Source organism: Myxocyprinus asiaticus, chromosome 2 (genome assembly GCF_019703515.2).
Source record: "Myxocyprinus asiaticus isolate MX2 ecotype Aquarium Trade chromosome 2, UBuf_Myxa_2, whole genome shotgun sequence".
Taxonomy (NCBI): domain Eukaryota; kingdom Metazoa; phylum Chordata; class Actinopteri; order Cypriniformes; family Catostomidae; genus Myxocyprinus; species Myxocyprinus asiaticus.
The window spans coordinates 40,925,844-40,951,851 of NC_059345.1; the positions used below are offsets into that span (position 1 = coordinate 40,925,844).

The 26,008-nt window shown below is 41.9% G+C and overlaps 1 protein-coding gene across 7 annotated transcripts in view; it reads left to right on the forward strand.

The window, feature by feature from the left end:
* The window catches only part of sorcs2 (sortilin-related VPS10 domain containing receptor 2), a 283,640-nt gene that overhangs the window by 87,883 nt on the left and 169,749 nt on the right, over positions 1-26,008 (forward strand). For all 7 annotated transcript variants that reach the window (XM_051719980.1, XM_051720016.1, XM_051719989.1 and 4 more), the window contains exon 2: positions 20,307-20,374. In XM_051719980.1, coding sequence (XP_051575940.1) covers positions 20,307-20,374 — 68 coding nt within the window. The remainder of the gene's footprint in view (positions 1-20,306; positions 20,375-26,008) is intronic.

Consider the following 26,008-nt stretch of genomic DNA (forward strand, 5'->3'; position numbering starts at 1 on the left):
CTCTTGGATGAGTCGTCGCTGCGCTCTTGGGGTAATTTTGGTCGGCCGGCCACTCCTGGGAAGGTTCACCACTGTTCCATGTTTTCGCCATTTGTGGATAATGACTCTCACTGTGGTTCTCTGGAGTCTCAAAGCTTTAGAAATGGCTTTATAACCTTTTCCAGACTGATAGATCTCAATTACTTTCTTTCTCATTTGTTCCTGAATTTCTTTGGATCTCGGCATGATGTCTAGCTTTTGAAGATCTTTTGGTGTACTTCACTTTGTCAGGCAGGTCCTATTTAAGTGATTTCTTGATTGAGAACAGGTGTGGCAGTAATCAGGCCTGGGTGTGGCTAGAGAAATTGAACTCAGGTGTGATAAACCACAGTTAAGTTATGTTTTAACAGGTGGGGCAAACACTTTTTCACACAGGGCTATGTAGGTTTGGATTTTGTTTTCCCTTAATAATAACAACCTTCATTTAAAAACTGCATTTTGTGTTTACTTGTGTTATCTTTGACTAATATTTAAACTTGTTTAATGATCTGAAACATTTAAGTGTGACAAACATGCAAAAAAATAAGAAATCAGGAAGGGGGCAAACAATTTTTCACACCACTGTACATCGCATGGGGTTACCTACGGGGAACTGCCACATGCGGAGCACCTACCCCAGTACGGGGCTTTTAGTTAGCATGTGTACTGGCCGGCAGCAGGTCTCTCTGAAAAATCGACTGCCACAGGGCTCGGAGGAAGTCAACCACGGAACACAGTTTGTGAACAGTACTGGAAGTTAATGGCGCACATCTTCAGCTCAGGGGAGGTGAAAGGCGCTATGTGCAAGTGATACACCCGGCCGGCTATCTACGGGACGAAACCGGTTCCACCCGGAGGTTGTAGAACCTCGCAAAGGTGTTGGGTGTTGCCCAGCCCACTGCTCTGCAAGTGTCTGTTAGAGAGGCACCCCTGGCCAGGGCCCAGGAGGCCGCTACACCCCTGGTAGAATGGGCTCGTAGCCCTATCGGGGCGGCACATCCTGGGCGTGATATGCCATAGTTATGGTGTCAATGAGCCAGTGGGCAATCCTCTGCTTGGTGACAGTGCTTCCTTTCCGCTGTCCGCCAAAGCAGACAAAGAGCTGCTCAGAGATTCTAAAGTTCTGCGTGCGATCCAAATAGATGCGTAAAGCACACACTGGACACAGCAGTGACAAGGCTGGGTCTGACTCTTCCTGGGGCAGCGCTCGCAGGTTCACCACCTGGTCCCTAAAAGGGGTCATGGGAACCTTGGGCACATAGCCCGGTTGGGGTCTCAAGATCACGTGAGATTAGCCCGGACTGAACTCCAGGCACATTTCGCTGACAGAGAACGCTTGCAGGTCTCCTACCCTCTTGATGGAAGTGAGCGCAGTCAGGAGGGCAGTCTTCAAGGAGAGTGCCTTAAGCTCAGCTGACTGCAAAGGCTCAAAGGGGGCTCTCTGTAGACCCTGAAGATCTACAGAGAGGTCCCATGAGGGAACGAGGCGCGGTCTGGAGGGGTTCAGCCTCCTGGTGCCTCTCATGAACCTGATGATCAGGTCGTGCTTCCCTAAGGACTTACCGTCCACTGTGTCGTGGTGTGCTGCTATACAGCGGCTATGTACACCTTCAAGGTGGAAGGGGACAGCCGCCCTTCCAACTTCTCCTGCAGGAAGGAAAGCACCGATCCGACTGCGCATCTCTGGGGGTCTTCCCGTCGGGAAGAACACCACTTAGCGAACAGATGCCACTTAAAGGCATACAGGCGCCTCATAGAGGGGGCCCTAGCCTGAGTGATCGTGTCTACCACCATGGGTGGTAGACCACTTAGGTCTTCCGCGTCCCATCCAGGGGCCAGACATGGTGCCTCAGTCAGGGCATACCAGAGCGGGCAGTGGGAGGATTCTTGGGAGGCGAATAGGTCTACCTATGCCTGTATGAATCGACTCCAGATCAGCTGGACCACCTGAGGGTGGAGTCTCCACTCTCCGCTGAGGATAACATGCCGTGACAGTGCATCCGCTGCAGTGTTGAGGTCGGCCGGGATGTGAGTGGCTCGCAGCGACTTGAGGTGCTGCTGACTCCAGAGGAGGAGACGGCGGGTGAGTTGTGACATACAACGAGAGCGCAGACCGCCTTGACAGTTGACATACCGCTACCATTGCCGTGTTGTCTGTCTGAACTAACACGTGCTTGCCCTGGATCAATGGCTGGAACCTCTGCAGTGCAAGCAGAATTGCCAGCAACTCGAGGCAGTTGATGTGCCAATGCAGCCGCGGGCCTATACATAAACCGGCGGCTTCGTGCCCATTGTAAACAGCGCCCCAGCCCATTTTGGAGGCGTCTGTCGTGACCATAACGAGCCTGGAGACCTGCTCTAGGGGAACACCTGCCTGTAGAAACGTGAGGTTGGTCCAAGGGCTGAAGAGACGGTGACAGATCGGCGTGATGGCCACGCGATGTGTCCCGCAGTGCCATGCCCATCTTGGGACTCGAGTCTGAAGCCAGTGCTGAAATGGTCTCATATGCATCAACCGGAGCAGAGTGGCCACCGCTGAGGATGCCATATGTCCCAGGAGCATCTGAAAAAAGTTTCAGTGGAACCGATGTTTTCTGTTTGAATGCCTTCAAACAGGTCAGCACCGACTGTGCATGCTTGTTCGTGAGGCGCGCCATCAACGAGACTGAGTCCAACTCCAAACCGAGAAAAGAGATGCTCTGAACTGGGAGGAGCTTGATCTTTTCCCAGTTGACCTGAAGCCCTAGTCGGCTGAGGTGCGAGAGCACTAGGTCCCGGTGTGCACACAACACATCTCGAGAGTGAGCTAGGATTAGCCAACCATCGGGATAGTTGAGGATGCGAATGCCCACTTCCTTTAGCGGGGCAAGGGCTGCCTCTGCGACCTTCGTGAAGATGCGAGGGAACAAGGACAGACCGAAAGGGAGGACCTTGTACTGATACGCCCGACCCTCGAATGCAAACCGCAGGAAGGGTGTGTGTCGAGTTAGAATCAAGACGTGGAAGTACGCGTCCTTCGTGTCTACCGCCGTAAACCAATCTTGATGCCGGACACTCGCTAGAGTGCGTCTTTGTGTCAGCATCTAGGACGGGAGTCTGTGTAAAGCCCGGTTTAGTACTCGCAGGTCCAAGATTGGCCACAACCCACCGCCTTTTTTCGGTACAATGAAGTAGGGGCTGTAAAACCCCTTCTTCAGGAAGGGACAATCTCGTCAGACGTACTGGCGGGTGGGGCCTCGCGGCGGGGTGGAGCCTGAGGTGCCACACTGTGTCGTGGCCGTGCTGAGTTCAGAGACAATGAAGTGCTTACCTGGCTCCTTGTGACCACCCCCGGAACAGCCTGGGACGGGGGAGGAAGAGGCCTGTCCTCGTGACCCGTGGAGACTGTCACATCGGGGGCGGATTTATACCACAGATGGGCGCTCAGGGGCGGGGAGACCGCAGCTGGAGCGCCAAACCTACCAAATAGAGTGGTGGACGGTGGTTGTGATAACGGCCGTGCACACCGGATATGTGACCCAGGGAACAAGGAAACCGCTCTTGCTGAACTCTTGGGTACTGCAGCCACTTGGGCATGCAGCGCAATTAAATGCAAAGGTAACAAAAGATTCTCCTCCCGGTTCTCGACCGGGGGATGGAGTGGTCTGCTTACCAGCTCCAGAGCAGTGGGTTTCGTTGTCCCTGAGTCGCCCTTCTCAGGGGCGCTTCGAAGCCTTTCTTGGCGGCCGAGAGACGGGTGGCATCTGCTTCCTGCAGTGGGCTCCACGCCGGGGCCGGGCCGCAGGGGCGGGCTGCGGCGGGGCCAGTGCAGTCACCACAGTGGGACTCCCTTGGTGACGAGCAGACAGGGTGCAGGATCTTGAGCCACGCTGGGGCAGGATGTGCAGGATAACCTCCGTCTGCTGCTTCACTGCTGAGAACTGCTGGGCAAAGTCCTCAGTGTCGCCGGACTGGCCAACTTGGGAAATGGGGGCAGCAAGGAACCGTGCCTTGTCGGCCTCTCCCATCTCGACCAGGTTGAGCCAAAGGTGGTGCTCCTGGACCACCAAGGTGGACATTGCCCGCCCGAGAGACCACGCCGTGACCTTTGTCGCCGGAGAGCGAGGTCGGCCGCCGAGCGCAGCTCCTGCATCAATCCCGGGGCGGAACTACCCTCGTGCAGTTCCTTTAGTGCCTTGGCGGACTTGTAGGAGAGCCATGGTGTGCAGAGCGGAGGCAGCTTGTCCAGCAGCACCGTAGACCTTGGCTGTCAGAGACGACGTAAACCTACGGGCCTTGGACGGGAGCTTTGGGCGCCTGTGCCAGGTGGTGGCGCTCTGCGCCAGGTGGCGGCGCTCTGCGGGCATAGTTGCACCACGAGCGCCTTTATCCACCAGGGGGATTGCCGAATAGCCCTTGGCCGCCCCACCATCGAGGGTAGTGAGGGCGGGGAAGCTGAAAGATCAGGACCGGGCAGTAAAAAGTGCCTCCCACGACCTTGTCAGCTCTTCATGGACTTCCGGGAAGAAAGAAACTATATGGGACGTGGCTTTGAGCGACGCTCGCGGCTGCCCGGGAAAGCATGCCGTCATCTCATTTATCATAAATAAATGATTTTTTTCTTTACATTTATCATGCATTTTCTTTACAACAATATTTTAATTACTATTTTATTTTTAATACATTTACTTTAAACGTCTGTAAACTTCTTTAGTTAAGATTCACACCACTCCAATTTGATTTATAAATAAATAAATAAATAAAATAAAATAGAAAGATTGAACAATTTATACTGGTAAGTATTTATTGGATGTTTTAATCCAAATCAGCAAATACAGTTGGATACAATTATAGAAATCTATGTCATGTTTGTGCATCGTCCATAGGGAATTTGCAAGCGTGCTATATTATCAGCCTTTATGAATTTTCGAAATTTTGCGTGGCCTATAGGTTACTAATCTAAAAGAGGAGGAAGATGTACTATAACCCACCTTTTTTGTTTTCTCCAATGTGAACGGTGAAGTTTGTAATTTTTCGGGCCACAAGTCTTTTTATTTCCACAATGAATATTTGCTTGTGGTAGCTCATTATTACTGTAGGCTACCTCCCGCACTAACGTTCATTCTCAACATCTGTAATTTTCTGTATTTGTGATCAAGCTGTCTTATTATAGGCCTGTTTGACAAAATCTGTCTTTCTTATAAATGTTAGCCTACGCTCGTGATGGAGTGGTATTGGAGCAACAGAAATGTTGATGTCCTGACTTTCAGAGAGAGAAAAAAAATGCTTCTCCGTGGTGGGCAAATTTCACCGTTTCGCTTCTATTCCGCAACACTCCCGTACGTGAGTCACATTCACTGATCGGGACGATTGGGACAACAGTCGGCTACATGTATATCGTGCAATCTGACATAATGTTGCACAGTGTGCCACGGCGATATCAATGCGTTCATTTCGTACAGTCTGACAAGCAACAATCGTAAAGGACTATTATAAATCATACAGTGTGCACCCGCCTTAAGACAGGGAATGTCAGGAATTGTTTAAATGTATTTGGCTAAGGTGTATGTAAACTTCTGACTTCAATTGTAAATATATTAATAATATAAATTATTTGTATTTTTTTTTTATGTGTCTAAAGCTGTAAATACTTAAAAAAAACAACAACAAAAAAACGCTTTAGATGCAATGCATCCATATTGTACTTTTCAGCGTCCATCTAAAGTAATGTACCAATATGTAAATTTAAATGTTACATACAAATAGCTAAGTATAATAATGAGATCAGACTAATAAACCAAGCAATTAATGCATCCATACTGTAGTTTACATCATAATTTTTAAGGATTCACACTGTCCTGTGTGCCTGCAATCTGTCTTCTTCTCTAATGGACTCTTTTCACATACAGTATACGGGTTTGAAATGCGGAAGTGAACGATAGCAGGGTAAACTTGTATAGTGGTGAATGGGAGACCACAGCAAATATAATTTTTGCTTACCCGTTTCGCCCAACAGCAAAAGAAAAAGCTTTCCAAAAAAGTAAAAAATAGAGAGTGATGGATTACAGCAGTCAGAAGAGAGAAAGAGGCCAAATATTCTGTCACTCCCTCAGCAGCTGTTAGAAACCTCATCGCAGCTGTGCTAACTCATTTTTTAAAACTTATTCCAGGGTAATATAATGCAAAGTATAATGTTATAAATTTACACAAATAAAAAAAATAAAAAAATTCAAAATCTAAAAAAGTTTGCAAGATTTACGCTCCTAAATAAGGCGGAAATGCATTTTCACAGTCTGTGAAAAGGTTCCATTAGTCCCAGATTTATGCAGTCCATAAAAGATACCCTGCAGAAGCCTGATCCGAAGGAACTGTACTTGCTGTCTTTCAAGAAAAATGCAGCCTTTCTCAGCATGTGATGCGCTGCAGATATTTCAAGACTGAGATTTAGTTGTAGCTAAAATCAGCTTGCCAAGCTGATATTCTGGGATGAGGGCCAGTATGTTGGTAAATGTATTGGGATCACAGCTCTTTTACTCAAAAGGTCTCAGAGAGAGAGTCTGTCTGTTACTGTGCCGTCGACTGATTGATGGCTACCTGTCCTCCTGCCTCTATCGCCATTACTCACAGCCACAGAAATCATTTTCCACACAAGCAGAACTATGACCCCTCATCTCACAACTGAGCAGTTGGAGCGACAAACTCTGGGCCTGTCTTTTCTTTAGTGACAAGATTTTATGTATTTTATGTCACTGAAAGAAAAACCTTCGACTTTTGGATAAATTATTTATGCATAAAGGCTTCTGCGATTCAGCCGAGAAAGGCTACGAGAGGTATTTTTTTATGCTTTCCATATCTTGGCAAGCCAAGTCTGTAATTCTCGAGGCATTTATCTGCTTTTATGCAGGACAGTGATGTGACAAGTCCACAGGGATCACTGCTGAGGTTTGTGGAAAAGCTTCAGTCTCGTCAGATTATTGCTTTTAAACACACACAGTGCTGCTAAAGGAATAGTTCACCCAAAAATGGAAATTCAGTTATGATTTAATCACCCTCATTGCGTTCCAAACTTGTATGACTTTATTCTAAAAATTTAAGGCAGCATGCCTGAGCTGCTTTCTTTCATACAATGAAAGTGGATGGTGACCAAAAAACAAAAAAAAGCATCATTACCGTAGTACTTACAACTTGTTCACTATATTCCAAGTTTTCTGAAGCCATATGATAGCTTTATATGGAGGACAGACTGAAATTAAGCTGCTGTTCACTGAAAATCATGCTGGACAGCTGTGGTCACCATTCACTTTCATTGCATGGAAAAGAGCAGCTTGGAGATTCTGCTATAAATAACTCCAAAGAAAGTCATAAGGGTGTTCTTTATTACCATGCGAATACTACAAGTTTCGAAACACATGAGGGTGGCTAAAAGATGACAGAATTTAAATTTTTTGTCTGAAGTGGTGAACATGATGGACATGATCTTTGTTTAAAACCTTACTTTTTCACCCCATGCAGCTTGGACTGTCATCAGTCCTCTGGAAAGTAAAAGACATTTTATCATTTAAATTGTATTGTTTTCCATAATTGGACTTCCTGGCAACCAGAGAGTGTATATTAAGGAAGTTATCACTTTCCCTCACTCTGAGCTGATGTCAGCTATGTTATGACTCAAACTAAAATGTGTGATGATTATTCTTTGATGCTGATATAAATGTAATAATGAGTTCAGTGTGCTTTGCTCCACATTTATCCACAGTTGTTCTTGTCCTCATACTACATCGTCTGTGTTTGCTTTATGTCAGTGAGTGAAAGGCTTTACTCCCAGTACTTCATTAGTGTTGTACTGCAGACAGCTGGGTGCAAACACACTCTATCCAAAGGCCACCATCTGACGCTCATATGAGGGCACTCGGCCCCCTGGGTAGACTGTGAAAAGTGATCGCTGTGCAGCCTGATGTCAATAGTGTGTTTTAACAGAGCTGTAATGTGCTGCGAATCATTGCTGTATTAGCTTCAGCTCAGTGAACATCACTGGTGTAACAAAAAACTACAGGAATTGTCCAAATGGTGTCTGCATTGATCAACAGGGCAACATTGCCTCCAGTATCCAATTAATGCTGGTAATGACACTTTCTGAACTGTAAAAATGTTTTGTGATATAACCTAAAAAATGTGCTTGATGTGTTAACATTAACATTTTTTTTTATTCACATAGATAACAAAGAAGGGCAAAAAATAATATACACAGAATCAACATTTACCCCCACCCCATTACCCCTCCCCTTTCCAATTCCCAACCCCACCCTGACCCTCAACAACATCCCTGTGATCACACATGATTATAGACACACACACACACACACACACACACACACACACACACACAAAAATAATAATAATCACACACATTTAAAGCTAAACTTCTCCCTCCACTGCCCCTCCCCGAGAGCCCTCCAAAAACGACAAATAGCTGCCCCATTTCCGATCAAACGAATCCCAATTCCCCAGCCTTCTACATGATGCTTTCTCGAAAGCCACCACCCTCCCCATCTCCATGCACCATTCTTGAAATGAGGGCGCTCCAGCTGACTTCCACCCCCTTAAAACAATTTGTCTGCCAGTCATAACACTGGTTAGGACCCAATTGTTTATGTGTTTATACCCTATATTGATGACCACCCATCACGTAAAATACAGAGTCTGGGGCAAAATGAAATTTGAGTGCCCAAACATCACACATAAATCTGAACCTTCAACCAAAATTCTTGGATCTTAACACACCACCAAAAAACATGGGTTGTGTCTCCATCTTCTGATTGGCATCACCAGCAGGTGGGTGTGTCTTTAAGGCCAAGCGTATACAATCTAGAGGGGATCCAATAGAATCGATGTAAAATCTTGAATTGCATAATGTGAACCCTTGCATCTCTAGATGTAGACTTGACATTTTTTAGAATCCTAGACCACACTCCCTCCTCCAATACCAAGTTTAAATCTTTCTCCCATAATCTCTTGATAGAAGTTAAAGCTCCGTCCCCCAGACTCTGAATTAGCAGGGAGTAATACACTGATGCCTCACGACCTTTTCCAAAAGCAGTAATCACTCCCAGAGTATCTGCCACTTTAGGGGGGGTGTATGCTACTCCCCAAAATAGTACAGAGCAGGTGGCGCAGCTGTAAATGCCTAAAGAACTGAGATCTGGGAAATCGCAAAATGTTGAACCAAATTTTCAAAGGATCTCAACACTCCACTCTCATACAGGTCACCGAGTATATTAACCTCCCTCACAATCCAGTCTGACCAGCAGAAAGGGGACTTATTAATACATAATTTTGGGTTCAGCCATATGCTCGAGGCAATTAAATAAATGTCCTAATTAAACACTCTGGACACTTTTGTCCATACCGAGTGCAAATGCGAGATAACAGGGTGTAACTTAACTTCTCCAATTAGTTTAATAGAAAGGCTTTGCATTGGCGAAATGGGGCAAGAACTTCCTGTTCGATATAAAACCAGGGAGGGGCTCTCTCAGGTGGAAGCGACCAATGAGCCAAATATCTGAGACCGAATGCATAAATCTTGGGTAGGCCTAGCCCACATTTGTCAATCGGCCTATGCAACTTACTGAAATGTAATCTGGGACATTTACCATTCCAAATGAAGGACTTCGCTATGCTATCAAATTGCTTGAAATAAGAGAGGGGGAAATCTATAGGGAGAGACTGTAGCAGGTAGTTTAATTTTAGAATACAATTCATTTTAATAACATTAACCTTCCCAATCATAGATAAATGTAATGAAGCCCACCTGCCCACATCACTCAAAAACCTTTTTATTAATGGGTCAAAATTAACTCTAAATTAATCACACAAATTTGCTGGGAATAAAATACCCAAATACTTAATGTCCTGTTTGGGCCACTGGAAGGAGCCCGGCTGAAAAGCTGTTACCAGGCAGTAAACTGTCAGCTTCAGATTTAGACCAATTAACTCTGTATCCCGAGAACTTGGAAAAGGAATTAATATTTCTGTGGAGGTAAGGCATAGATCTAGTGGGGTCGGAGACGAATAATAAAATATAATCTGCGTAATGCAAAAGCTTATGCGCCACACCTGCCGCCACCACCCCTGGAAAATCATCCTCCTTTCTTATCGCAGCTGCTAATGGTTCTAGGGAAAGACAGAACAATAATGGAGAAAGAAGGCAACCCTTCCGGGTGCCCCTATCCAGAGTAAAATAATCTGAAATTAATTCATTCATTTGTACCGCCGCTGCCAGGTGTCTATAAAGGAACTTAATCCAACCAATAAAAGTATTCCCGAACCCGTACATTTCCAAAATCTTAAAAAGATAATCCCATTCTACCATACCAAACGCCTTTTCAGCGTCAAGTGAGATGGCAGCGACCGGAGACTGATCATTCGCAACTGACCACATGATATTGATGAAACACCTAATGTTATCAGAAGAGCAACGGCCTCGAATAAACCCCACCTGATCTATATGTATAAGAGATGTCATAACTACTTAATCGGTTAACCAAAATTTAACGTCTAGCTGGATCAGGGAAATTGGACGGTAACTCTGACACTCGCTTGGATCTTTGTCCTTTTAAAGAATCAGCTTTCCATTCTTTAATGATTCCGTATAAACTTCTAGCAAAAGTGGAGCCAATTCTGTAGCATAAGATCTAAAAAATTAAGTGGCAAAGCCATCTGGCCCCGGAGCCTTGCCTGTAGGCAAGGCCTTAATTACCTCGCCAAGCTCCTCCAAGGTTATATCAGAATTAAGAGAATTGTTTTGCTCAGCCGTCAGTTTAGGAAGTTCTAATGGTTCCACAAAGTTTCTAATATCCTCATCAGTAGACAAAGACGTGGTACTATAGAGATCAAGATAGAATTCTTTAAAAGCATTATTAATATCAATGGCTGAGGTAAATATTTCACCACCAGCAGATTTCACTGAGGGAATGGTAGAAAAAGACTCTCTCTGTTTTATATATCTAGCCAGAAGTTTTCCTGCCTTGTCTCCAGACTCAACGTATAACTGTCTTGCCTTGAATAGCCAAAACTCCACCTTCCGCAACAAAATAGTATTATATCTGTATTTCAGTCGGGCCATCAGATGACATTCGGCGCTTCAGATCTACCTCTGCACTTTTAATATTCCCTTCCAACTCCACGAGTTCTTGTGCTTTGGATTATTTGGTGAATGAGGCATACTGTATGATCCGGCCCCTAAGAAGCGCCTTAGGTGCCTCCCAAACCACGCCCACAGAGGATACTGAGGACCAGTTGGTCTCCATATAAACATTGATTTTAGCCTTTAACATTTGTTGGAATTCAGGATTTTGCAAAAGGGATACATTAAAGCGGCAACATCAGTACATGATTTCCTTTTCTCCATATGTGGCAACACCTCTAAACTCACCAGGGTGTGATCTGAGACTAAAATGTTTCCCATTGAGCAGTCAACAACAGATGAATTGAGGGACTTAGATATAAAAAAAAAATAAAAATCTATTCTAGAATAAATCTTATGGACTGATGAAAAAAAATGTATAGTCCTATCAGATGGGTTCAAAAGTCTCTAAATATCTGTAAGACCAAGATTTTACAGATCCTGTGAAGCGTCAGTGTTGCTCTAGGGGGCTTACACACTTTTGCTTCACTATGATCAAGGACTGAGTCCATCAAAAGATTAAAATCTCCTCTCAATATTTTATCATGAGGGGTGCCAGCAGCTTGCAACACCCCTGCAAAATCTATAAAAATCCCTGATCATCAACGTTAGGTGCATAAATATTAGCCAAAATAAGACTCTGCCCCTAAATTTCTGCTAAAACTATAATGACTCTTCCTAATTTGTCTTTAATCTGTCTGAGACATTTGAATTGTAGATGCTTACTTATCAGTGTAATGACTCCCCTGCTCTTACTTGAGCCAGTACTAAAGAAAACATGTCCACCCCATATCTTCCCAAATTTTTCAGCTTCCTGCGGGGAAAGATGTGTTTCTTGAAGTAACACAATATCATATTTCTTACGCTTAATAAGAGAAATAACCTTACTTCTTTTTATGGGGTGCCCCAACCCATTCACATTCCACGTGGTGAGAGACAATCCACTCATATTAACATTTTACATTTGGAATATAGTGAAGCGACCTTCCGTTGATGTAAGGGTTTCTTGCATTCCTTGAATTGATCACGTTTCTCTCTTTTCGAATTTGCAAAGTCTGGGAACAACAAAATGCTGTGGAAGAAAGCCTTCCTTTACTCCAAAGCCTTGCGTAACACGAGATCTTTATCGGATGATCCCTCAGTGGATCGCCGAGCCGGAACCCTGTGAGCTCGCTCGATTTCCAGCTTATGGCCTGTTATTTCGAGCAGACTCGGAAAGAGCCCATCCAGGAATTTCACCATATCCTGACCTTCTTTGGCCACAGGTATTCCAACAATACGGATGTTATTCCACCGGCTACGGTTCTCCAAGTCCTCCAACTTCTCCCAGACATGCTCCAAATCCACCTTAGTCGCTAGCGGATTAGCAGATAATTCCCTCTCCGATGACTCCAGATAATCGATCTATTTCTCGACATCCCCCACTGTTGAAATTCACTGAGATGGTTACATCTCCATGGCAGTGATCGATCAGCCTATTACAGCAAGATCCTCCAAGTCAGCAGCGACCTTCGTCAGCATTGCCGACATGTTCAACATTTCTCGTCCGAATTTCCTGTACTTCCCCTACCAAATCGGCTCCCTGGCTCGCGGCCTGCTGCTCGGGGGTGTCAGCTTGAGCACGTAAGTGTCTTTTAATGTCTCCAAAGCCTGAGGATTTTGAATTCTTTGATATATTGTCCTCCTAGAACAGTTAGGAACAGAGTGTATCGAATCTCACCGGTTTATGACATTAATAGTATTAAAACTAGCAAAGTGCACAAAGTTCACACGTCCAAACCTCGCATGGCGTCCATGTTCCTCCCATGTGTTAACATTTAAATTAACACTGTTATTTAATCTGACTTAATCAACTTGACAAATAAGCTTACACCAACGAAAGTATTTTTTATCGGCTAGATTAAGTAGAAATACATCCTTCAGTTAACAATTGCTGGTTTCTTCGGTGTGTGGTTTCTGTATGGGAAAAGTGCAAATCCAATGGTTTTCAGTATGTTAGGTGAATGGAGTCCACTTATCCACAGTTTGATAATGTTTTATTCATCCCTAGAATATAAAGTCTTTCGCCATAGCCTGCAATGGGGGAAAAACGTACACTATATTGCCAAAAGTATTCGCTCACCCATCCAAATAATTGAATTCAGGTGTTCCAATCACTTCCATGGCCACAGGTGTATAAAATGAAGCACCTAGGCATGCAGACTGCTTCTACAAACATTTGTGAAAGAATGGGCCGCTCTCAGGAGCTCAGTGAATTCCGGTGTGGTACTGTGATAGGATGCCACCTGTGCAACAAGTCCAGTCGTGAAATTTCCTCGCTACTAAATATTCCACGGTCAACTGTCAGTGGTATTATAACAAAGTGGAAGTGATTGGGAACTCAGCCACGAAGTGGTAGGCCACGTAAAATGACAGAGCGGGGTCAGCGGATGCTGAGGCGCATAGTGCGCAGAGGTCGCCAACTTTCTGCAGAGTCAATCGCTACAGACCTCCAAAGTTCATATGGCCTTCAGATTAGCTCAAGAACAGTGTGTAGAGAGCTTCATGGAATGGGTTTCCATGGCCGAGCAGCTGCATCCAAGCCATACATCACCAAGTGCAATGCAAAGCGTTGGATGCAGTGGTGTAAAGCACGCCGCCACTGGACTCTAGAGCAGTGGAGACGAGTTCTCTGGAGTGACGAATCACGCTTCTCCATCTGGCAATCTGATGGACGAGTCTGGGTTTGGCGGTTGCCAGGAGAACGGTACTTGTCTGACTGCATTGTGCCAACTGTGAAGTTTGGTGGAGGGGGGATTATGGTGTGGGGTTGTTTTTCAGGAGCTGGGCTTGGCCCCTTAGTTCCAGTGAAAGGAACTCTGAATGCTTCAGCATACCAAGAGATTTTGGACAATTCCATGCTCCCAAATTTGTGGGAACAGTTTGGGGATGGCCCCTTCCTGTTCCAACATGACTGCGCACCAGTGCACAAAGCAAGGTCCATAAAGACATGGATGAGCGAGTTTGGTGTGGAAGAACTTGACTGGCCTGCACAGAGTCCTGACCTCAACCCGATAGAGCACCTTTGGGATGAATTAGAGCGAAGACTGCGAGCCAGGCCTTCTCGTCCAACATCAGTGTCTGACCTCACAAATGCGCTTTTGGAAGAATGGTCAAAAATTCCCATAAACACACTCCTAAACCTTGCGGAAAATCTTCCCAGAACAGTTGAAGCTGTTATAGCTGCAAAGGGTGGGCCGACGTCATAGTAAACCCTATGGATTAAGAATGGGATGTCACTTAAGTTCATATGCGTCTAAAGGCAGATGAGCGAATACTTTTGGCAATATAGTGTATGTGGAGATAATAGATCTTCTAAATACAGCTGTGTTTGCAGTAATTCTTATTTTCTTCGGTATTCCCAGACTAAAAGAATGATTCTTCAAATAAGTTACAGATCACATCTGCTAAATAGTTATGTTGCTGACAAATTATTGCATGAAAAGCCAAGAGGATCTTTGGGGGCTTGAGATGCTTTTCAGATATGTGTTTTGATGATGGACAATGTTAGGAAAGATAGAGACAGAGATGGAGGGAGAAAGAAAGCAAAGGAGCATGAATAAGATGTGGAAAACTCAAGAAGCACATGCAGCTTTGATAATGATTAGACAAAATTAAAGCATAATCGTGTAACTCTTTAAGTGTTACTGTACAATACTCTCTCCTACCCCAGCTTAATATGCAGAGCTAATAAAGAAGCCATTCCTACTGGATGATAATTTCCTCAAAAACTGAAAACAGTGTCTCAGTTAGGGATGTACCAGGGTGGTCGACTAATCGACTAGTCATCCAACAACTGACTAGTCGATTAGTGGGGTCGACTAATAAAATTTATATTTTTAGTGGTGGTGATTTTAATGGGACACATTTATCAAATTAATTGAGAGACACAACTTCTTAGAGAGTGTTTTTGCGTGCTGGCTGTTATTCACTAATAAGCACAGCAAATTATTATAGTTTAGTCATGCCAACACTGAAAGAGTAGTATGTGAATGTGGGTATGACATATTGGTAGTATATTGGTCTTTGTAGACCAGATCTACTATGCTGCTGCTGCAGAGCAAGTATGGAGACTTAAACACATACATAATGAGTTAGCATGTGTTACATGCTGCTGCACAAATAGACATAAACAAACCCCCAACCAAGCATATCTGTTGCCAAGACTTCTGTACTGCTGCTGCTCTGAAGAGCCATGTGCACCAAGTGTATGCTAGCTAGGTGTGCCTAAGCCACAGGCCAAATGAAGTAATGCTAATGAACTAAATTTATATGTGTGCCTCGGCCTGCTTAGCCGAATAGCTTAAACGATATTGACCTAACTCGTAATGTGTACCTGAGCTCGGAAAGCCTGGAGATTATTTAACCAGTGACTTAAACTAGCTTTGTGTGGATTTATTTAATCTAATGACCTAAGATAGCTATGTGTGCCAGCCAGATTTGGCTAAGGCTTACCTTATTAAGACGCCCTTCTATGTGTCATGGCCAAAGCAAACCTTACCATGCAAGCTGGTAGAAGGAACCCCCAGCAAACCAACTGAGCAAAGAGAAAAAACTCTTGCAGCATGCTGTAGAGAAACCTGCTTAATTGCAAAACTGAGCCATTTAAAAAAAAAAAATACAAGGTGAGAGACACAAGATGATTGGTTACCTATTGGGGTAGTCAGAGAACCAATCAGTTTATGCCATACGAGTCGATTGGCTTAACATTTCACATCTGAGTGAGCCAATTGGCTAACAGATAAGAACTTGCGCCACATAGAGTTGCATGGCTGAACTTTGGTCAGTTATTTAGCTTATTTATTTTTTAAATATCCGTTAGTCACCATGTTAAAGTGCTGCACTTTGCTCATGTATTACGTCTGATCGGGTTCACGTGAACATAACGTAATTTAATTATACATTATCCTTAACACCGACTACTCGTTCGACCGACTAGTCGATTATGAAAATTGGTAGTTTTACACATCCCTAGTCTCAGTGGCTATAAAATTGCTTTGTTTGTTTGAGCAGCCAATCCAGACAGTAACAGTACAAACTTTTGACCAATGGCATGAGTTTGGGGTGGGACTATCTGTTTGTTCAATCAATGGCAGAAGGGGGGAGTATTCAGAAAGTGGATTTCCGAAACGTAAGAAGAGTCATCCAATCAGGTATCGCATTTCTTATGAATATAAATTATTCTTCCCCTGCCGTCCTACGTTTCGGAAATTCGCATCCGGGAAATATGTTTGAAAACAATGTTTATTTTTGCAATACTGCATGGTGGCAACAGTGGTGCAGAAATGTCACTTTTTTGGTATATTCTATGGCTAGATCATTTACATATAGGCTATTGATAGCCACCTTTTTATGGACTCCTGTGATTCAAGCCTGTTTTTTTTTTTCCCAGTCATATGGCCTTATTCTTCAAACAGGAGTAGAATGAATTTCTGTGAAAATCGTTCATAAATCCATTCGTACTTTAATTGTTGCATTCAATTTAAACATTTAAACACACAAACACTTAGCATCATGTTGAGTAGACTCAAGCAATGAATACAGACATAATCTAATATATATAGGCCTATGCATTAAACACATAAAATCTTCCATACTGTTGCATATTATTCTGCATAGACCATAGATCTTGGTTTGTGGAGAAGCAATCATCACCCAGGGACAGCTCCCGAAAGAGGTGCAGTTCTTTAACTTTGCTATCAATAAAATGGACAGAACACACATACATTTTAAAGCTGTATGCCATGCCCCTTTCTTCGGCATGAAGTGTACAGCATAGGGTGCAAGGTGCTGTTCTTCTCAAATTTTTTAAATAATTTTTAACAACAGCACACATTTAATGTGACCTAAAATTGTACTTTATTTGTCAGTTTGAGTGGTTTGCAGAGTGTGTAGCTTACAGTGATTTTTAATCAGACCAGAAGTAGACAACAGGCAATTTGGTGGTGCCCATTGGTTGTCCAAGAAACTTGTGGATATGAATCTCTCTCTATAACTTATATTACGCAATGTTCAGAGAAGCTGAACTATATAAAAAATGTTTTATAATCTTTTAAGAATTTATGTGAAAACAAACTCTTTGGCCTAGAAAAAAATACTTTTCAAATTGTAATTTTTATTTTTATTTATTTTTTATTTTTAATTAAAGTGCATTCCATACTGAATCCTTGAGAGCAATGGCAAATAAATTATTCTGGCTTGAATAAAAAGGGACCATTGAAAGCATATCAACCTATAGCTGGAATAATTTTATTTTTAATAGACCGCTTTGGGTATAACTGTTCAAATTGAGTTTTGCGATGAATCGTTGTAGAAGCTTAAAATAGTTCTTTGTCCATGCACAACCTCGATACTGTTAAAAAGCCTCTGCTTTTTGTCTCAAACCCTTCTGACCTTTAGCACTTCTGTCACTTCTACAAAGAGAGGGACAAGCCTGGGGCAATGACCCTCTCAGCCGATCCCTAGAGCAGAGCACCGAAGCTGGCCCTGTCCACGCGCTTCCACATTCCAATACCAGCCTGTCAGTCACTCTGCCAGGCCCTGAAACTGTCTGACCTTTTTTTATGGCAATGCTTTTCCAGTGGGCTTTGCTGTCAGAGACCCACAGTGTGAAGCTGTGGAAAAAGATGAAGGACACACGCAGACACAAGTCATCCCCCTGCACTCACACTACTGATTTGTTACTGCAGACTCAGGCGTCCTACTACCATGAATAAAAGATAGGAAAGACCTTAAGGGATACACCTTGCACTGCCTTTTATACCTCAGCCAGACAGACCAAAGCAAGGAATATTTTTTGTACATATGTGTATGGGTTATGTCTTCTACTTGTGTTGGTGCCAAGTTTTCTTTATCAGTGGTACCCTAATGCACAAAAGAGAAAGCAATGCAAAGCCCATTACACAAACAGTAAGATAATACTATAGGATTAAAAAACTTTTAGTTTTTTACTCAAAATGCTTCTTTAAACAGGCTGTAGAATCACATTGCAGAAACAATCATATGGTGGTGCTGCAGTATTCTTCATCTGTGTTGTATTGGCCTAAGCAATTACTGACATAAGCAAGCTGGATTTTAGCTTTGCTCTGGCTAAAATGCTCTGTAAAAATGCTTTGGCAGGTAACCTAAAAACATGCTTCGTTTGGTAACATTTAAATTAACTGGTTTTATTTCATTCTAAAATATTTTTCAATCTGACTAAATTTGGTTACACCAATCAAATTTAGTTTTAAGGTTTAGATCAATTAGAAATTCATCCTTGAGGGAACAGTTGCAGGTTGCAATTGCAATTTTTTCAGTGTACCACATACAACATTTCAGTTGTAGCATACAGAAAGCAACCAATATAAGGCTGCATTTATCACATCTGATACGGATTGGATATTGTTGCACATAAACATAAAAAAAGCATAAGATTGGATTTTTGCGGATCCGATATGAGCCACTTCCAAATGTTGTTTTAAATCAGATATATACTTTATCTAATATCTGGACATCTGACCTTCGTCTAAACACTTGTATCCAATTCTCCTTATATTTCTGACATTACTGTCCACTGAAATATAATTGTAATTTATGTCTGTACATATATAACAATGTTATTCTGGAGGTAGATGTCAATCAAGTGTAAAATGTCAGGCACTCGTTTTACAGCGAGGAGACAATAATCAGACTACAAACATTTAAAAAAAAATGAGCATAAATCAAGTATAAAAGCATAAAACAGGTGGGAGCCCCGTAAATTTATCAGAAAGCTTTATGATACACTTGAGGCAGATTTTGTGCACACATTTTAACATAATGTAGAGGACATCAATGATAATTATTTGGTTGAATTACATGTGCAGATTTAGCGAAATGCAGTTTAATAATTCCTGAGGGAAATTTAAACTTCTTTCTGGAATAAAAATAATAATTACCTTAATCTGTGTTGTGCATATAAATGTGATCACAGTCATGTGACAGACAAGCTTTGTTATGAAATCACTCGGATAAGGTTAGGAATGCATGCATGGGAATTCTTACGTAAAAATCATGGAGGGAGCTGTCTTTGAATAATTAATTGTTTTCTTGTTGTTTCTCAATATTTCCATGAAACAGTTGCAAGTAAAATCTTGCCATGTTTGTTGCTCTAACATTGCTAAATAGTTCTGACTAACAGCCTATGCCGCTTGGCATTTGTAATAATGTAAAGGCATGTCGGTTAGGACTTAAGTGAATGTAAACAGGTAGGTCAAAAGATCGGATTTGTGCATTTAGACTAAATTAAGCCTAAATTAGATTTTTTAAAGATATTATGTTCTTTTTAAAAATGCCTACAACAAATATTTTTATAAAACCTATTTGGATTAAAACATACTTAAAATGCAACTAAACCTATAAATGAGGGTGAAAAGCCATATGTTGCTTGTTAATACTGTAAAATGCACATTGAGCATATCAATTATGAAGAGCCATATTTACAGAACACAAACTATATACTTTAAATTTTCATAATAAGCAAAAATCTTGTTTTAATGAGAAACACTTCATCAAGACAAATTAAAAATAATCAATTGTGACAAATCACAATCTAGCATCTCAGTAACATTTCTGTTGCATTGTTTTTAATCTGGAACAGTTATGAACTTAAGAGTTAGTTATTTGGTTAAGAGTTATTTAGTTTGCCCTAACCTGTTTTAGATAACATTCCAATATTTTGGTCTTAGCTTAAAATTATACAGTACATTCCCTGTGTATGAAGAAAAGGCAGGTTTGATGTCAAAATGGATAAAACTTGCGTATGTAACATCACAAGCCATCAGTAACTAGGCATCATATTGATGTGTTTATTAATACTATAGCAACCACCTGAAGTACAGTCAGTCTGAGTTCAGATTTGAATTTTGAAAAACAAATCAGAATTGTTTGCATAGCATATGATGCAAGCTGTTGGACTGTGGTTACAGTTTGATGAATCTGTCAAATAAGGGTAACATGTGCTTTTCCTAATACCACAAACACATTGTGCTTCTGTGTTAGTCTGTGGAACTAGATACATGCAGCAGTGTCTCATAAAACTAAAATCAAACTTTTAATTTTTTCTTCATAGGTCATCCTCATTCTCACAAAGTATTACCATGCAGACTCCAACAAAGTTCTTGAGAGCTCCCTATGGAGGTAAGTGAAAAGAGCTTTTCCTGCTAGGACAAAATTATGTACAGGCTACACAACTGACAGTCACAATAGAAGCACTTTTGTCTAAATTGGGGGGAAAAATAGAATCCCCTCTAGGTGGATTCTAAGATGACAATAGTCAATTTGAAATTCAAATGATTTTTTCTTGATACACCTGATAGTTTAAGCCAAGTTATCGATTTATTTTATGCAATTTTTTTAAAGATTTCTTGTGGAAATATATTCTAGAGCTTTAGACAAGTCAAGGTTTATTGTCATTCAACCATTTAATGCATGAACATGGGGAATGAAATGGCGTTCCTCTTACAGTACAGGTCCTGGTGCTACATATAAAACAATTGCATTTTTTAACTGTACCATTATTTAACTAGAAATAACCACAATATGAGTAGTACACAGGAATTTGCAGGACATAATACAGCACTTAACAGTATACACAGTGAGCACATGACAGTAGCATGAAAAATTGAGACCCAGCAGTAATTGATTGTATACCCAATAAATGCATGTTATGGTTTAAATTAGTATTGCATAGGTGGGTCTTGCACACTAATGAAGTCCAAAGATGTATGACATGTGTACTGCTGTCAGGGTTTGTGAAGGGAAGAGAGGACCCAATAGCAGGAAGCTATAGAAAGTTTCTTTAACCAAATGCATAACACAAAAACAAAACCAACAAAATGTTTCCAGAAGGGCAAAAAAAAACTCAGTCCCAGAACAGGAGGACAGTCAACTGGCTGGGCTAGGGAGGGAAGCCTCAAGACTGCATGGATCCCAAACAGACCAGACTGGATTCAGCAGGAAACCAGAATGAGGCCTTGTAAACAGGCATTAACAGCCATGTAAAACAAGAACACAGGGAGATTAAATAGGGAAGCAAACAAGGAGGTTAACGAGGAAGGCAGGTGTAACAGATAAACTAATAACAAGGCAAACGAAGGGGCAGGTTTCACTTAAGACAGCACAGATATGAGTGCACATGGCAAATGAAGAGCCAACAAAGCCATGTGCAGTAACACAACACCAGCCACAAAACTATAAACACAACCAACCCACGTAGCAGGATCCTGACACTAAAAACACAAGACAGGCACAAACACAATAACAGGTGACAGGATCCCTACCCAACAAAAACTCAATTAGAGAGTTGGGATCCTGACAGCTAGAAAGTCTAGATAAAAAAAATAATACAAATAAAAAAAAAATACCTTCAGAATAGCCAAAAAATATCCTATGAAATATCCAGGAAAACAAGTTTCAATGTGGGTTGCTTTAGGCCTTATACTGCCCTCAAAAGGGTGTAAACATTCAGGTAAGTTCTCTCCATACCTGTCAAATACATAAGGTGTCTTTAAAAATATTCATTAATTCGAAGAAATTACATTTAGACTACATTTCTTTTAGAATCCATGGGTTTGTTTCAAAACGTAGTTAGCTGCCTCGCCGTCTTCTGCTTACATAGGCAACTATTTCTATGGCAGCATCTTAACTGAAATAAAGCCTCATAAAGGCCCCGATGTACTTCCAGAGGAGTTCTTCTGCGCTCTTCGTTCAGGGGTATAAAAAAGTCCTAAACAACCGAGCAACTGTATACTGTTTGCAAACATTCAGACACCAGCCACACGAGGTGTTTAGAGGAGCATTTAAATATGAGGATGCTACATGTAAAACCTAAACTAATGTGACATTAAAATGTGTTATCAATGACCTCGTGCCTCATTCTATGAGTAGAATTCACATGAGGTCTGTAAAAGTTGTTTTAACCACTCGATGATGATTTAAAGTAATATATGCAGTAGAAAATGTTTAATTGGTCTTGTTTAGATTATGAATTCATGACGATAATTCGCTAACACGTGGCCATAATATGCGGCGATTACACTCTTATTGTAATTCATGATGACACTGATACAACTGCAAAGATGGGTGTATAAAAGAGTGTTAATATGCAGAATACAGACAAAAGAATGATGATTAGAGAGGCATATCTTACTTTGGACAGATGTGTAAATGTCTTTCGCTGCAGATGGCACATGAGATTATTTGAGTAGATTTTTATTCCTTTTTGTAGACTAATTAAACAAAACAAAAAAAAAATGGCATGACAAGGTCTTGCATGCTGATGTGTTCACGTTGAATACTGACTGAAAAATGTAAACGAAGTAGTAGGTGGAGCTTCAGGTCACACCTACCGATGACGTGGACTAATAGCAGCAAGAAGGTGTTTAGCAGCCGGTTAGAAGTTTTCCTAAAAGTTCGCCCAGGCGAGCTGTTCCGAACCACCGAAACAAATACAAAAATACCTTCTTTTTGGCCAGATTTTGTTCTAAATGACGTCATACCCGTTCGTTTTTCGATTTTCATATGAAGTATATCTGGGTCTTAAGACAGCGATTTGGAACACTCTTCAGATAGTAGGTAGCAACTTCAAAGTTGCATTCTGGGATCGCCTTCCAGGGAAAAGATACATATGGTGATACCTTAGAATTTGGCCAAATCGAGATATCTTATGAGGCAGCATAATTAAGATACCAACTTTTTGGAACAGCCTTTGAGTCATGAGCAAAAGCACTTTGATGTCTTAAAGTGCTGCCTCTGGAGGCAGGTTCCTAGGTTTTGGAACAGACCCAATGTGTATTCCAAGCTTAAGCTAAAGCTGGGCCTCAGAAATACCTATTTTGTATTTGAAATTTTGGTTGTAGTTTGTCATATTTGTTCATTTGAAAACACTTGTAATTAGATTACTGACTAAAAGTACTAAACAGCTTTCCTTGTAAAGATATTCCACCATGTGTGAAGCAAAAGTACATTTAGAGAACTTAACTAAATTCCATGGTTCATAATATAGTATACAGTAATCTCACATTGCCTGTGTTTTGACCTGGGGCCAGTTGTTCAAAAAGTTTAATCTGGATCAGAATGATCCAGATTTGGAAATCCCATGTTTTGCTATCCAGTATCAGGTAATCCATTTTACTTTTGTGTCGGTTTTTCAAAGCAACATTGGATTGGATCACCCTGATCCAGATACAAACTTTTCAAGATTACCAAATCCGGATTACCAGTGCTCTAAATGCGACTACATATCACAGTGTAGGCTACTAGCTATGTAAAGAACAACAGGTAGAATAGCCAGCATGGGGTCACTTTACGTGTTTTTATTTGAAGAGACAGAAAACATCACAATAAAACAATACAAACATCTCCTTCCTTTTTCAATTTCTTTTAAACAGTCAGACCCCTCATCTAAGCCACAACAAATAAATACAAACAAACAAATATACATTATTCACAAATACATGGTGGATATTTTGAACATGTTTTAAATCATTAAAAGGCTAACTGTCCAATAGTTAACAAAATAAAGAACGTTTAGAGCTCTTCATTTGTAGAGAGTCCAGCTTTTTGAAGCTCTGCTTTTAGGAGTCAGATCTCAAGTCTTGCTTTGGTTTGCTGTAGTTGGGTAAGAATGACTTGTTCCTCTGCCAGATGAATCTGTACTTCTGGTCTTTCGGTTTCTTGTTTAACAAGTGATTTATAGGCATCATCATCTGTGTTTGGGAAAGAATGCTTCTGGCCTCTTTTTGCAGCTCCTATGGCAATAATACTGGCTCTACCTGTGAGGATCCACCTTCTTCCTCAATAACAGGGCTGTGATCCAGAATAAATGCTCCTTCTGCATTAGAAGGATCTGTGTCACTTTCCATTTCAGTCGTGGACTCACCGTCCCCAACAACACCTTGAATCCCATGCAGAGATTGAGAGTTTCTACCTCCAATAATGTCAAGAACCACATCTGTGTAATCACCTCTCCTAAAGGGCCTGTTGCCTGTTTGGGTGCATTTTGCTTCAGCATGGTCCTTTGTTGCCCTGGCCTTCAGATTTTTCCATCTAAATTTCACTTGCTCTGTAGTCCTCTTCTGGCCACACCCCATGGCATTCACATTTTGGGTGATTTCATCCCAAATAGCTTTTTTCTTTTTGTTAGACACTTCTCCACCCTTAGTAGAATTAAAACGTCCTACTATTGAGGCATAATGGTGCTAACACCCTCCAGCAATGCGTGGGTTTCTGCAACTGTGACATTAGGTTCTCTTGAGTCCATGGTACCACTTCTTTGGTGTAGTGAATGTAGAGTTTATAGGCCTTGGTCTTGATTGAGTTAAGTGAACACAAGCCAAAGCACATCAGCTAATTTATGTTTACTGGCTGGCTGTTTGAAAAGACCAATCACAGTCGTCTTATTCAGCCTTTCTCAGAGGACTTACAGAGAGGCACTGACGTGGCAGGCATTGTCCATCGCCACCACCTGTTTGGAAGGAGAGAATTTCATCAAAGTGTGTATGTTGAGCATACAAAACCACTGGAGCAGTACACCACTGAGGAACTGTATGCTCGGTTTCATTTTGGGAATGCTGATATTAAGTACATTGCAGACCTTATCAGGCCAAAACTTCAACGCAGAAACCGAAGGAGTCACGCTCTGTCTGTGGAAGAACAGGTCCTCATTGCTCTGCACTTCTATGCAACTGGGACTTTCTACCAAGTTGTTGGTGACAATATAGGAGTGAACAATTCAACTGTCAGTGATGTGGTAAAATCTGTGTCAATCGCATTGGCGAGCCAAGTCAATCAGTTTGTTTCATTTCCAAAGGATGACCAGATTGCCGAGAGCAAGCACAAGCTTTTTCTTTTAGGAAACATGCCCAATACTATTGGGGTTATTGACTGCACTCATGTGCACATACAAGCACCTCATGAGAGGGAGTGGGAGAATATCAATCGAAAGGGAAGGCACAGCATCAACATCCAACTTGTGGGCGACACTGACATCATCATCACAAACTGCGTCGTGAGGTGGCCTGGGTCTGTCCATGATGCACGTATCCTGAGGGAGAGTGCTCTATACAGAGAGCTCCAAAACAGCAGACCGGATGGCGTAATATTAGGAGACAGTGCCTATCCACTCCTACCATGGCTGATGACCCCTTTTCTTACAGCAAACACACCTGAGCAGGCACGCTTCAACACTGCTCATTGCAAAACATGATGTACAATTGAGCGCTTAAATGGAGTCCTCAAGAAGTGCTTTGCATGCCTTAACTACTTGCGAGTGGAACCACAGGGAGCATGCAACATAATACTTGCCTGTATTGTCCTGCACAACACTGCTAGAAGGCGCAATGTCCCCTCTCTGTGATGAAGATAATGATAATGATCCACCTGAGCCTGTTGAATACCCAGACCAACCTCCGGCATTCTCTCAGAGTGAGGAACTGACTGGACGTGCAATAAGGAATGCAATCATTAAAAACTACTTTTGACTGGTTAATTTCTGATGATTGATTGTAATTAATATACTGTGACAAATGACAGTTAAAATTAAATATTTTTCTTTGCTATTGACATCTGTTTGGGGGATTATTTATAGGGACAAAATCTTTTATTCTTTTTCACTTTACTGAAAGGCTTAATTGGTAGCCCAGTGTGTACTTTATACTTTACTTGTATACTTTATCACAATAATGGTTAAACTAATCAAGAGCAAAATAAAAAATCTAAATTTTTGTATATATTACATGATACAAATGGTGTATTTTCGATTAATTTTAAAGT